Source organism: Cervus elaphus, chromosome 25 (genome assembly GCF_910594005.1).
Source record: "Cervus elaphus chromosome 25, mCerEla1.1, whole genome shotgun sequence".
Lineage (NCBI taxonomy): Eukaryota > Metazoa > Chordata > Mammalia > Artiodactyla > Cervidae > Cervus > Cervus elaphus.
The window spans coordinates 37551547-37567541 of record NC_057839.1 but is presented as its reverse complement, the minus strand read 5'-3'; the positions used below and the strand labels follow the sequence as shown (position 1 = coordinate 37567541).

General features: G+C 32.1%; 1 protein-coding gene across 3 annotated transcripts in view; it reads right to left on the bottom strand.

The window, feature by feature from the left end:
- Positions 1-15995, bottom strand: part of RICTOR (RPTOR independent companion of MTOR complex 2) — a 126800-nt gene that overhangs the window by 54880 nt on the left and 55925 nt on the right. For all 3 annotated transcript variants that reach the window (XM_043887183.1, XM_043887185.1, XM_043887186.1), the window contains 3 exons: positions 9980-10043; positions 4301-4427; positions 1670-1839 (listed from right to left, as the gene is read on the bottom strand). In XM_043887183.1, coding sequence (XP_043743118.1) covers positions 1670-1839; positions 4301-4427; positions 9980-10043 — 361 coding nt within the window. The remainder of the gene's footprint in view (positions 1-1669; positions 1840-4300; positions 4428-9979; positions 10044-15995) is intronic.

Here is a 15995-nt window from a genome sequence, read left to right as displayed (position 1 = left end):
TGTCAAGTACTAACTATAACATTTATGTAGATTGGACCGAATATATGTAAAACACTTGGAAATATTACCTAACTTATTATAAGCTTTACAAGAATGCTAGTTGCTATTACTATTACCATTATTATTATAGTATTTATTCTTCACAATAATTAAAGTAAAAACCATGACTTTTATTTTACCTAGTGAAAAATGGATCCAAAAGAGGTTAATAACTTGCCCCACATCATAAACCTAGTAGGCTGTAGAACAAAAAAATCAAAACCAGATCTGTAAAGCCTGAAGTCTATGCTCTCAGTCACTCTGCTATACCAGGGGAATCTTGTTAAAGAAAAAAGAACTAACATTTGTAAAAAAACAAGAGAGAAGCAAAGATGGTAGTGTACTTAAAAAGTTTACCGTATTCTTTGAGGGTTTTTTCATATACACAAAGGCTTTGCTAATCTGCTGTACGATTATAGAGGTAAAAAAAAAAAACCAAGTCTATACACATCTTTTTTATTGTGATCATCTCTCCAATCTTAAAAGCAGTTTCCCCACTTGCTAAAGAAAAAACTTAAAGCAAAATACACTATGAAATATCAAAAATACCAGCTCATTCCCACTGGACGCCCATGAATAACGTATTTAAAATCATTTATTAAGGAAAAAATTGTACTGAAATTTGTTAATGATACAAGCTAATGTCAATTTTATAGTATCAAAATATTTCTAGTAGCCCTAATAAAACCAGAACTATAACATTTAAGACAAGTTTCATAAAATGATCTAAACAGGCAAAACAGGGAACAATAAATCTTTCATAATTTGCATAATTTCACACCCAAATACAAACATAGTAAGCTTACTCTGAATAATGTCTGCAATGGACAACAATGTAATATTGAATATATTCACACAAATAAACTATAAGAATACAGTCTGTGGGAATTCTCTGGTGGTTCAGAGGTTAGGACTCTGCACTCTACTGCCAAGGGCCCAGGTTCAATACCTGGTCAGAGAACTAAGATCTCACAAGCTACAAGGCAAGGCCAAAAATGATGGGGTCGGGGGTGCGGGGGGAAGAAAGAACACAGTTTGTGATAATTTTATTCCAAACTCTACTAACAGCTTATTATAGAAAAATAGCCTTACTATTTTAGACTAACTGAAAAAACAACACTGAATTAGTAAAAACAAAAAACTTAGTGTGTTTTTAAAAAGATATTTATTCTATTTCTTTCAATTGTATATGGCCATTAGTTGCCAACAAGTGCTCCCAAGTTCAGAAAATTTTAGCATGGTTTAATAAATAAATAGTATATATTTAGCAGGAGCTATTCCCACACAATTAACACACTACAGTCCTTAAAAAGAAACTGTCTTCTTAAATAAACAGGTAAATGTCTATGAAACCTTAACTGTGCTCAAATTTGCTCACTCAAGTTTTCACAAATAATAAAAAAATGAATAAACTTCACATGTTGATGAAATATTCTTGAGAATTCTTTCAATTCAATCCAAATTGAATGAGTGATAAAATATTGCTGGAATAAGCCAAACTTATTAATTTAGGTTTAATAATTAATGCTGTGCTGCATCTATTCACTTTAAAATTTCAAATAAAATTTCAAAGTAAGAGTACGTATTTAAAGTCATATTTTAAAATTACAAGAGAATAATAAGTTCCTACCTCTAATTCTACATCAGCTCGTACATACTGTCGGGTCTTTGGATGATTAAGAAGGTGCAAAATTGTAGTTATGAGAGCCTCATTTATTCGACTTAATTGGCAATCAATCACATTTTTCAAGATGGTGTTCAGTCCACCTCGAAGGGCAACCACCTCTGGATTCTGAAGTGCTAAAATAAAAAAGAAAAACTTAACATATTATATCGGGGATAATTAATAAATAATCAGAAATCTGGGGTTTTATTTTAAAACTGAGCTTTCTGACTGAAAAAAACTTTCTACTCATTTAAAAGGACACATGGATAACTTATCTAATAACTGCTTAGTCGCTCAGTCGTGTCCGACTCTTGTGATCCCATAGACTGTAGCCTTTCAGGCTCCTCTCTCCATGGGATTCTCCAGGCAAGAACACTGGAGTAGGCTGCCATTTCCTTCTCCATACCTAACATGATGATGAACACATTTAAAGCACACACGTATGTGTGTGTGCATACAAAGAGAATGCCTAATCTCTGAAGTAAGGGAGGAATTTCTGAGCTTAAAATCTAAAGTGAAATTACAAATCAGCTAGAAGATTTGAAACAAATAAAGGGCTAATCTTTCCCCTATATAAAGAACTCCTGGCAATTGACAGGAAAGAATTATTCAGTAAAACATGGACAAAAACTTTTTTTCTTAGTGTCGCTGAATTGTTTTTTTCATATCCTTTGTCCATGAAAAAGAGTCAATAGTTGCTTACCCTTACATATAGAAAACTTCAGAAAGCGTGCTGGGATAATTGAATAAACATTTGAAAAAAAATTGAGTTTATCAATATTAAACCAGAGTCTATTTCCTGAGAGATTTAAAACTGAAATGTTAACCATGAATTCATTTAAAGCACACACGTGTGTGTGTGTGTGCATACAAAGAGAATGCCTGATCTTTGAAGTGAGGGAGGAATTGACTCTTTTTCATTTTTTTCTCTCCCAATAACCTAGTTTAAGATTTTTTTAAATACATGTGGGAAAAAAAAAACCTTCCCCTCCATTTCTTATTTATCAAAAACGTTCTCATAGTAGTATTTTAATTATTTCGCTTTATGTAGGTATATGTGTGTTTATATATTTAAAATGTTCCTTTCATTTTAAAAATTGCTAAATTTACACATTTTAATGCTCTCAATCTGATTACACTTTATGAGAATTATTTGTTCTTTGAAACAATATTTTAAGACAGAAGTGAATGAGTCTTTTTTGGAGGCAATTAATTCATCAAGTACTTCTATGATTTGTGATCCATCATGTGTTCTACTTTAAGTCAACTGGAAATTAAAATCTTTGAAAATCCATTCATTTCAATAAGATTTTCAATTATATAAAAAGTTTATCTCATACTTTCCAAAACTCCTATTACATTCTCTTCCTTATCCTATTAACCTTTCTCTGATCTTTGCATTTTTCAAACAATAGTATATGTTTCCCTATCTATGTATCTAAAACAATAGTGTCTGTGTATCATTTTCTTCCTCCAGTTAACACAGATTAGATTAAATTATCTTGTTCACTAAGACTGAAAATCATTATTGCTTTCCTTTTGCTTATCTTAAAACTGACTTTTTTTTCTTCTTTTTCTATTTCTTGGGTTCACTCACTATTTTCATTATGTTTTGCATAATTATAAAAGTATCTTCTAATGAAAAGTTAACTTGAGTATATGACTTTCCAGGAATCCCACTTATTGATAGGTAGTCAAGTTTTCATGATTTTTTAAAAATTTCCTTAATCAAACTTCTGACTTTCTCTTTAAACCAACAGGTATCGTGGACAGTATTCTTTAGACTCTCAATTAAAGGCTTGGCTCTTCTGTTCCTTTAAATTTTATTTATTTATTTATTTAATCTAGAATGAATGTAACCTATACCATTTGGGTGGGGAAAAATATGATCTCTTGTCATTTAAAATTATATTTTTTTGGTTATAAGGGAGGTTTAACTTTTAAACTTTAAAATATTTTGATTAGCCATGCATTTCTTTGAGAACTACTTATTTTTCCTACTGATCTGTATATAAATAAGGTCTTTACCTATCATGTTTGTCATATTTACTTTTTCTTTGTTCTGGCATTGCATGTTTTCTTATCCTCTTATAATAAAATCTACAGCTGATGAAATGTTTGATTTCTTTCGATAATTCAAAACTCCCTTTCCTTACAATTATAAAAATAGTCATCCATTTTTCTCCCTCTATTTTCCAAATTTAACTCTTTAATCCCATATTTAGAATTCTTTTTTTTAATGTTAGGGAATTGTTTTTCATTCACATCAAGATACACAGTGTGGTTAACTAATGTCTGAGAATCACACTTTAAGAGATTTTATTCTAATTACTGGAATTTGGACAATTCCTTTATCTTAAATTTCATGATGAGTAAAACTTTTAAAATTTGTAGAATTTAAATGTCTCTTTGAAATAATCTGTTTAAACAGCAAGTCCACTACTTCCCTATCAGGAATGTCCTACTTTTTCATATTCTTATTTTTAACCAATTTTTTCATATTCTTATTTTTAACCAATTTTTAATTTGCATTAAAAAATGTTATATATTCTTTCTAAAATACTGTATTTTTATTACTCAAAGAATAATTCTGACCTAGTTCACAGATAATGGCAATGCATGCTCGAACCATTCTGTCTCTTTCTTGAAGTCCATCATTTCCAACTGCTATTAATGAGTTGGCCACAGAGCTAGGAAACAAGGAAGCATTCACAGTAATCATCTGTAACAGGGAGAAATCAGAAAAAGAAATTATTTCCTAATACATTTTTTAAACCTATCTTGTTCAGACAGAGGTGTTTAAGACCACAGAATATTTTTAAGACCAAGGCATCAATTTTAATCTTCTGCTTCATATGAACATGTCAAAGGGCTAATACAACAGATAGTTGATACAATAAATGTTAATAATCATTACCATGGAAAACAGTGTTGGCTTTTTTCCCATAGTAGTCCAGACTATAAATTAGTTGACTAACAAGATATAATCTTTCAGAGACTCTAAGGTCCTCCAGAATAGGAGCTTATTCTAGAGGAGAAAAGGAACTTTTGTTGTTGTTGTTCAATCGCTAAGTCTTATCTGACTCTTTGCAACCCTATGAATTGCAGCATGCCAGGCTCCCCATGAACAGAATGAAAAGGCAAAAAGAAAAAAAGCTTAATTCTATTTTAAACAACTTTTCAGCAACCAGACAAACGAAACCAGTGGTGACAATAGCTGTCAACGTACTTCTGTACTATTACATTCCTGACCCTTTCTTCATATATAATCACCACTACATCCTATCAATTTATCTCATTAACCCAATTCTTTTCACTTTCAAACTCTGATTTGGGCCCTCATTCTTTCTTATTTTGACTGCAGTAAAATGAAACACAATAATCCCCCATCTCTAACTATCATTTGTTGCCACACTGAATGGCAAAGTTTAATAATCCATATTCTATTTTTTTTTAAAGTCTTCATTTTCTTTCGGATTGTTGTGGCGACTGCTCTCAGCTTTTAGAGGCCACCCTTAGATCCTGGTCATGGGGAGCTCACTTATGATTATTTGCTATTTCAGAGCAGGCAGGAATCCCTCCATAATCTATTTCTAATATTTCAAAAACTGTGCTGGAAACATTATACCCCTGGTGATAAAAACTTTTGTTGAATCTCACTTTAAATGAAAAGTTTAATTGGCAATAACATTTGGAATACTGAAAACAGATAACATATATCTTCCATTTGGAAAACAAGGAAAAATTATGTAGTTGTTACTGTTTAATAAATAAAAGACTATTTGTTAGATGAAGTATTTCAAAACAACAGGTCCTTAGAGTGGGAGTAGATGAAAATTTTTTTTTCAGTTTGGGTGGTAATAAATATTGGGGATAATCAACCTGTCCTAGATGTAACTATATTCAGAATTCTTCTGAAAAATAAGACTTGTATCATGACACAATTAGAGGATACAATATAACTAAATTAATACAGTTAGGTCCTTTAGAGATTCAAATGATAGATCTATGTTGGGTAGAGTACTTGTAAATGTATGACAAGGTTCATATGAAATTACAGAATATTGCTCCATGACATAAAATATACAAGTGTGCAATAATTTTTCTATAAAAACTTCCACATTTGTTTCTAAACAGTATCTTTCATTAATTAAAAATGTTGGAGAAGAAAGGAAAATGGTATAATAAACTGATCTTTCTGGGTGAGAAAATTCTCATATCCTATGACTATAATTTGTATTTTAATACTTACGGATCTATTATTACACTTATAAGGACTATAAGATGTATGAACATATTCTAAAAAGAGCTGGCTAGAAGCCAGGCCAACTGGCTTTCAGGGCCAAATCTAACATTAATAAACCGTTACCTTGGGAAATCAGTCCTCTTAATGCCTTAGTTTTCTCATTTGTAAATGAGGATGCATATGATCCAATGATTTCTAGAATTTCAAATATTAAATTCTAATCTATGAATCTCAAGTGTAGTGCTATAAAATGGGCATCTGTAATTTAAAAGTTTTTACAGATGAAACCATTCTTATTTTCCAGGAAAAAAATACATGCAAAGAAACTCTTAAATTCTGTATAAATTGGAGGATGTTTTTCTTACAAATCAATGAGCAATCAGTGAGGGAAAAGTCATTCAATTTAATATCTGTTGAAATAAAAGTTTAATCATCTCTTGATAGAACAGATATATATATGTAACAAATATAATATCATAAGTATGTAATAAATTTGTAGAACTGTTATAAAGGAAATTTCAGAAACACTGACTTTTCTAGCGGAAATATTTATAATTTCAGCTAAGACTGTAAGATGAATATAATGTAGAAAGGGGTGGAAATGAAAAGAGTAGGACACAGGGAATGATCATAACAGTGGTGAAAGGCAGCTTGTCTAAAGCTAATGGCATAATGAGATAGGTCATAACTAGCTGGCCAAAAAGTGAGCTCTGAATGTCAAGATGAGCAGGTTGTGCTTAATACCAAGAGGATTCATGAGCCAGTGCAGGTTTGGAAATTTGGAAAACTGGGTTTTTCACTCTGGTTTAGCCAATATCTTGCTGTGTATCAAGGGCAAGTGATTCCTTTAACTGAATCCCTTTCAACTATTTTTAAAAAATCTGTGATGTATTAAATTCATGAATGTTGAACGTGAAAGTCGCTCAGTTGTGTCCAACTCTTTGTGACCCCATGGACTATACAGTCCATGGAATTCTCCAGGCCAGAAAACTGGAGTGGGTAGCCTTTCCCTTCTCTAGGGGATCTTTCCATCCCAGGAATCAAACCCAGGTCTCCTGCATTACAGGCAGATTGTTTACCAGCTGAGCCACAAGGGAAGCCCAGTAAATTCATACTGTATGAATAAAGAAATGATGTATGAATAATAGCATAATTAGGCAGGAAGTAAGAGCTTCCCTAGTGGTTCAGTTGGTAAAGAATCCGCCTGCAATGCAGGAGACTTCCTACAATGCAAGAGACCTGGCTTTGATCCTTGGGTCAGAAGATCCCTGGAGAAGGAAATGGTAACCCACTCCAGTATTCTTGCCTGGGAAATCCCATGAACAGAGTGTCCTGGCAGAGTACAGTCCATGGATTCACAAGAGTCAGATAGGACTTCGCAACTAACCCACCACCAAGAAGAATTTAAAAGAGTAGCAAGGGCTGCTCAGTGGGAAGATAATAATAGAAAATGAGAGAGGTAAGAATCAGGAAGGATTATCTGGATTAGAGAGAGGAAAAAAAAAAATTAAACACATTGGAAAAAAAAACCAGCAAACAAAAAAAATCCCTAAATGAATGAAACAGGTGAAAAAGAAGAAAAAGTAACATGGGTATTCTGAATTATTCATAAAGCAAGTTATCCAAAAGCAACAGGTGTTTTTGCTTTTCCTTTAAAATATAAAAGATTAATTGTTGTTTAGTCACTAAATTGTGTCTGACTCTTGCAACCCCATGGACTACAGCCTGCCAGGTTCCTCTGTCCATGGGATTTCCCAGGCAGGAACACTGGGGTGGGTTGTCATTTCCTTCTCCGGGGATCATCCCGACCTGGGGACTGAATACAAGTCTCTGGTACTGCAAGTAGATTCTTTACCACTAAGCCACCCGGGAAGCATACAACATTAATACTTTCACTGAAAACTTAAAAACTGTTCTAAATGCAAACAAAAAACCCACAGTTGACCTAGCAATTATATTATTAACATTAATTTCTACTAACTCAGTTGCCAAGATGTTGCTGCAAAAAAGAAATACATGCTTTGATTGTTAAAAGTATTAGTGAAATTATAGTTCCTCTGGCCAATAGAGGCCACTGTTCAGTCAGCAAGCATGCTTTCCCTTTTAAACTAACTGCTTTTAGCTAAATCAAGGAGCCCCGCGACACAACTCTCGCTTTGAGCCTGTTTTTACTACCAGGTACAAGCAATTTTCCTGTCCTTGGATCCACAAATGATACCTGCCTCAAATTACTCTGTTCTTTAAAAGATAACAAAATTATATTTTTGTTATGGCATTACTAAATTGTTTCAAGGGTCTGTTTATTTTTACTGGGCTATTTACAGATTAAATGGTAACTTACAAAAAACACTGAACAAAACTGAAAGAAAATACTTAGTGAATAATTCAAAGAAGCTGAATTGAATCCATTTGGGTTTGTGTTTTCACCTGAATGCAGTTTCTAAGGCAGCAACTGTCAAGTTGTGGTACAGAAAACTGACAGTCCCTAGGATATTTTCAGAGATTCTGCAAAGTCAAAACTATTTTCATAGTAATTCAAAAATATTATTTGTCTTTTTTACTCTCACAAGTACATATGGAATTTTTCCAGAGGCTTCAATGCACGTGAAATCACAAGAGATTGGATACAGAAGCAAATATGACAATCCAGCTATCTTCTATCAGGACAAACACTACAGAAATTTGTATAAATCTAAAATAATGCCGCTCTAGTCATTAATTTTCTTTTTGAAAAAGTTATTTTTGTTTACTTATAATGAGTTTATTTTTAATATATTAATATACTTTTAAATTTCTCACTTTAAATTCCTAGTAAGATAAATACTGACATACATAACTCAAATAACCAAAGAGTTATTCTAGGTTTTTCAGAAACATATTTTGTTTTTTTATCTTGAATTCTCAAAATTACTGCAGTAGGAAAGATTGTATGAGTAAGTAAGGAACCATAAATCTAATTTTTAAATTTAAATATGAAGAGTCAAATCATGATGCCAACATAACAATTTTTACCCTATAACAAACTTTTTTTAGAATCTATCTCCAATATCATGCTTAACTAGAACTACAAGTTTCTTTGAAGACAACTCATCCATTTGCTTCTTCCTTACTATGCTCACCTGTGGGTACTATTACTAACCATAAGCTGGACAACTGGAAGAAAAAGGAAAAAGAGGGGATCAAGTTAATGCACAAACTCAACATTCTGCAATTCTGGAACATGTGCTGAATTCAAAAGTAGGGAAAGAGGAGAAGAGCTAAAAAATGTTAACTGCTAATTTTAGATATTTTTACATTAAAACAAACATATACTGCATGAGCCTTACAAATTTTTAAGATGAAACATGATACTTCAGAATGAAAGAGGATAAAATTCTTACATAAGCCTTACCCTAACCAAATTAACTCTCAATTCAGTCTATTCCTCTGCCATTTGGGTATCATATTAACAATTAAAAAAAAACTCTTGGAAAGCCTATCATTAGAAGCACTATGGATTATCCTCAACATCTTCTTTTGCAGAGTTTAGATTTTGACCTTTTATTCTGTACAATGGCCTGAATTCTTTACTGCAACTGTCTACTGATGTATCCAAATTCATCTTCAAAACAACCAGCTGGCAATTCCTTTGACATTCATTTAAACTGATTTAACCCCAAGTATATAATTAAGATAAAACAGGGGCGCCACACAAGTAATCCTCTTTCTCCAATAACATATCAGAGCAATAATTTCTTTATATGTCTAATAAAGGAAGAAATATTCTTTACAATGGACATTTTATAAAAAAAAAAAAATACTATCCCAGCTATACCCAATCACATAGAATAATTACACAAAATATCTATGCTTACCTTGAAGTCTGATAGACCTTATTTAACTCCTATCATTTCAACAAAATAAAAATGTTTAATGAGAATTCAGTCTTTAAATTTTAACAGATTTCACAAGACAGTCTAAATCTAAAACTGTAAAATGCATAACATGAAAACCATAAATCTGCCTTTACTCTCAGACATGGAGCCTACCTTTCTGACTAATCGAAGTGCTTGTGTCCTCTCTACCTCGTTGCTCTGCTGTATGTCAATGCACCTAAAGAATATATAAAATATTTAATTATTGATAAAAATCTTATTAAATTTTTGTATAATACCATGATCAGACAGACCCATTTTCATGTCAATACAGTATTTTTAAATGTTAATATATTTAATTTTTCAGTACCAGCAGATATTTAATTTAATATCTCCAGTGATAAATACTTGTTATAAATCAAAACTATTTCATTTAAAACTCCAAGAAAGAATATAGTAAGTAATTTACAGAATTATCTACATCTATACAGAAATAAACATATTTAAAAAGCAAAATATCAGAAATCTACTGAAAGAGATATTCACCTATTTTTGATAAAAGTTCACAGATATTTTTAAAAAACTGTGAAGGAAAAATATTTCAAGCCTACGTTTTAGTTTAATTGTGATTTTAACCGCAGCCTAAATTTTGCATGTTATGACTACACTAAAAGTCTTACATTAGTCATAATAACTTTATTTTACTAAAATATAATTTGAAATGTGAAGGGACTTCAAAAATTAATGCTCAAATATCATTTAACTGACATTTCTCTGTAAAGTTCATTAAATTATTCAATTTCTAAAGAGCTTTGGTTTATGTGGCAGAATAATTCATTCTTACTTATGTTTAGACAGTTCACTATTCTAATCAACATATTATATATTTATAAATAGATAACTTGCTATTCAAAAAGCATTTCTGCTATCTGAATATAATTAATCTAAAACAATTTTATCAAAAAGTAAACAGACACAGAATTCTATTTCTGGCCACAAAAGATCTGAACAATCCTCCTGCCAAAGATAACTATAAAGGTTAAATATGTTACTTTATAAAGCAACTGCGAAAAGGGCAATGGATAATAATCCCTGGAAAAAAGCGCAAGCTCCATATTCACTCGGGTTTTGTATCTGGGTACACTTGTCAATTCCCAGTTTTAAGTGAATAGGGTCCTAAAAAAAAAAACAAAAATCTTGCTGTACTGTGTAGAGAGACTGAACTCTGGCGCACCCAAAGTGGCTGGGACTTGGGGGAAAAGTCTCAGAGAAAAGAAAATAGAAGAGTAAGCAAGAATCTGCATGCAATCTTCTTTCCAAGATATTTGCCAATTTCTATGTTATGCAAATGCAGGGTTAAAGTCCAAAAAACCAAGCAAAAGGCTACAGCTGAGCAGCCAAAGAACTGAGCAGACATTTTAGCAGGTATATAATACTGTAAGAAAGCTGTTAGGGCTCAAGGCTGATCAAGATGAAGAGGTTCTGCTAAATATTCACATTTTCACTTGAGATTCTCAATAGACACTTCCTACCCAAGGCAAGGGAAAAAACAAATTTTAGCAGAATCAGTGTAATAAATCAACACTCCAGAATAAAGCATAAGTCTATAAATAACATGATCCAAGAGCCAAAACCTTTTAATATACAACGTTCACATCCAATCACGTAATAATATGAAAGATGTTTTAAGACAATAAAAAAAAAAAAAGAGGTCAAGTAGCCAAAATCCAAGAAAATAACACCAGAAACAAAACTCAAATGATTCACATATTGGAATTGTTGTAAGAGATCTACAAATAACTATGACTATTATGTCCAAGAAAATAAATAAAGCAGAGATCTAGAATGTTTAAGTAAGAGTAAAATATAAATCACAGAAATATAGTAACTTAAATTCAAAATTCAAGAGACTGATTTACTAACACAATGGAAGAAAAAAAAAGCACAGGTTAGCAGAAAGCACAAAGGTTAGCAACAACGAACACTGAAAACAATGTTACAGTCAGGGCGTCAGAGACACGCGGGACAGTGTAAAGATTCCACACTGTATAGCTGGAGTATCAGGGGATAGGAGGGAAAAGTAACAGAAAAGTCTTTAAAGTAGCCAAAGGAGAAAAAGACATTATCACCTAAAAGAAGCAAGGAGAGAAACTACTTACTTAGAAACAAAATCCAGAACACAGTAACTTAAAGCACTGAAAAATAGTAACTGATCAAAAAAAATAGCCTTCAAGTGGGAAGGTAAATAGAGGATTTATAGACAAAATATGAAAGATTTCAACTCCAGTATACCTAAACTACAAGAAAACAGTAATGGGAATTCAAAAAAGTGACCCAAGATAGAAGTGTAGAAATGCAAGAAGGAGGAATACTGGAATGAGTAAATAACATAGGTAAATATCAAGAGTTCCAATTTAACACAATTAACAGGACTGTCCTGTGGGTTTACAAATATATATATAGAAATAAAAATGTAACATGACAAAAGACAAGAGGGGAGATTATATGGTCAAACTGTAAGAGGTTCTGGCTGTAATAAAAGTGATAAACCTTAATATACCAAGGATAAATGTAATCTCTAGGGCAACTGCTAAAGAAGAAAAGGCTTTAAAGCCAATACATTAATAGAAGAGGAAAAAAAAAATATCTTGACCTTTCCCCAAAGAAGCAAAAAAGGACAAATGCAAGACCAAAGAATAAATGTGACAAGCAGAATATGAACAGCAAGATAGTCAAGTCAAATATATGTGAAAAATAATAGCAAGATGACAAACTCATAAACATAATTACATTAGATAAAGCCCATAGACCCTGCATATGAAAAACCACTAGACATAGTCTAAATATGCCAATCAAAAGACAAAAATGGTCAAATTAAATTTTTAAAAAATACTTATGATGTTAACAGGAGAGAAACTTAAATTTTTAAGAAAAAGAAAAACAAAGTGAAAGGACAAAAAAGGATATATTGTGCAAACCCTAAATAAAAGAAATAAAAAGAAAGTTAGTATAGCTATCTTAGTATCAGATAACAAGAACACTCATAAAAGAAGTATTACTAGAAATAGACACATTTTTGTAACTATAAAACAATTAGCCCAAAGAGAAGGTTTAACAATTCTAAATATGAATGCAATAACAAAGCTTCAAAATATATAAGGAACTGACAGAGGAAGTAGAAAATCTGAATAGTATTATGCCAGTAAACAAATAAAAAAACTGATGTCATAGTATTAAAACTTCCTTAAAAATAAAAAACCACAGGCCCAGACAGATTCACTGGTGAATTCTACTGATCATGTACGGTAAAAAACAGTATATTAGATAAGTTTTTATAAAAATTCTTCCAGAGAATATATATAAAGAGAGAAATATTTCAAAAGTTGTTTTATAAACATACTCTTGATACCAAGATCAAACAAGATTAGAAAAATAGAAAAAATAGGCCAATACCTCTCATAAGCATAATTGCAAACATTTTTCCACAAACTATTAGCAAATCAAATATAATTAAAAATAAAATAAAAAGACAATGAGCAAATGGTGTTTACCTCAGGAATGCAAACAAAGAACATAAAGAAATCCACTAAACATCTACATCAAGTATCATAAACAATGGCAAAAGCCGAACAATTTCAACTTGAGTTCAGGAGCAAAACAATTATCCAATTACCATTTCTAGTCAGTGCAATATTCTAACCAGCACAATAAGGAGGAAAAGAAAAACCTAAGAATTGGAAAGAAAGAAATAAAATGGTCATCAATTGCAACTAATACTAATGTGCATAGAAACTCTAATAAAATAACCTTAAAAACAATTAGAATTAAAAAATGAATTTAGCAAGATCACTGAGATAAGAATATACCAAAAGAAAGCCCTACAATTATTTTTCCACATGTTAGCAGAGAGAACTATGGAAAAAAAATTTTAATTACATTAACACTATCATGCAATAAATGCTTTAGGATAAACCTAACAAATGTGTGCAAGACCTCTGCTAGAAAACTACAAAATGTTGAGAGAATTTAAAGTTCCAAATAAATAAACATTGAGAAGATTTGATATTAAAATGTCAATTCACCCCAAATTTATCCAGAACTTCAATGCAATTACTATTAATACCTAGGAAAGTTTGACGGAAATGGACAAGCTGATTCTAAAATTCTTGTGGAAATAAGGAACTCAAAATAACCCAGAAACTTCTTTCCTCAAGGAGGACTTACACTAACAGATAACAACTTACTGTCAAGCTACAGACACTTAAAACTGGGAGAAACTCGAACTAGAACAGACAAACAGGCCAAATAAAGAACACAGGGAAAGCAAAAATAGATCCATGCTTAGCAATTATCTGACTTACAACAAAAATGAAACTAATTTAGAACACAAAAATCTTTTCACTAAATGCCTCTAATATTTATTGGATATTGATAAAAATGAATCATGACCTGACAATTATTTCAACATATAAGGAATAAACTCTTCAGAAGAGATCAAAGAGACCTCTCTTCCAAAGAAGACCAAACTCATTAACCATAAAATAAAAGACTGCTATATTGGATTTTATTAATTAAGAAGAGTAAGAAGACAAAGTAAACCGACTAGGAGAGGACATTCTCAATTAGTATACTCGAAAAGAATCATATCCAGAAGACATCAAGAACTCCTACACAAAAAGATAGACAATCCAATTTACAAATGAGCAAAAGACAAATAGGATATCCAAACAGTCAACAGGCAAATGAAAGGGAAACGGAAATTAAAAGCACAATGAAACTCACAATGAAAACCACAGCAAAAAAGGTATAATTAAAAACTGAAAATAGTAAATGCTGGTAAGAATATGGAGAGACTAGACACTCAAGTATTTCTGATAGGAATGGAAATGAGTACAACCACGTTGGAAAACTGCATGGCAGTGAAGGTGAAAGTGAAGTCACTCAGTTGTATCTGACTCTCTGCGACCCCATGGACTGTAGCCCACCAGGCTCCTCCATCCATGGGATTTTCCAGGCAAGAGTGCTGGAGTGGGTTGCCATTTCCTTCTCCAGAGGATCTTCCTGACCCAGGGATCGAACCCGGGTTTCCCACTTTGTAGGCTTTACTGTCTGAGCTGCCATGGAACTTATTACTAAAGTTAAATATACATAAAAACTTATCACCCAGCAATTCCACTCCTACATAGGTACCTAAAAGAAATGAGTACACAATATCCACCAACAACTTGTCCAACAAAGTTCAGGGCAGCTTTATTCAAAATAGTCAAACACTGAAAACAACCAAGAAAAAAAAATCAACAGAATAAATAAATTATACTCTATTTATAACATGAAATACTACATGGAATTTTTTTTTTAAGATCAACATGGATAAACCTCACAGATAACATTAAGGAAAGAAAAGAGTAACATGTACTTCCAATATATGATACTCAAAAATAAGAAAATCTAGTCTAAAATGAGAACAGTCAGAGCAATGTTTACTACTGATTGGGGGACACAAGAGAACTTGATTGGGATACTGAAAATGTTCCATATCTTATTTGGGATAATAGGGTACTTGGTTGTACCTATTACAGGCTTTACACTAAAAGCCTGTAAAATTACAGGCTTTACACGAAAAATCTGTATACTTTATGATAGGTATGCTAAAACTTAATATATGATTTAAAAAACATAAAAAATGGAAATAGAACTGCCATATGACCCAGCAATCCCACTGCTGGGCATACACACCGAGGAAACCAGAATTGAAAGAGACACATTTACCCCAGTGTTCATCGCAGCACTGTTTATAACATCCAGGACATGGAAGCAACCTAGATGTCCATCAGCAGACGAATGGATAAGAAAGCTGTGGTACATATACACAATGGAGTATTACTCAGCCATTAAAAAGAATACATTTGATTCTGTTCTAAAGAGGTGGATGAAACTGGAGCCTAATATATAGAGTGAAGTAAGCCAGAAAGAAAAACACCAATACAGTATCCTAACGCATATATATGGAATTTAGAAAGACGGTAACGATAACCCTGTATGCCAGACAGCAAGAGAGACAGATATATATATATATATAAAACAGTCTTTTAGACTCTGTGGGAGAGGGCGAGGGTGGGATGGTTTGGGAGAATGGCATTGAAACGTGTATATTTAAAAAATAAATAAAAAACATATAAAAACAGAGGGC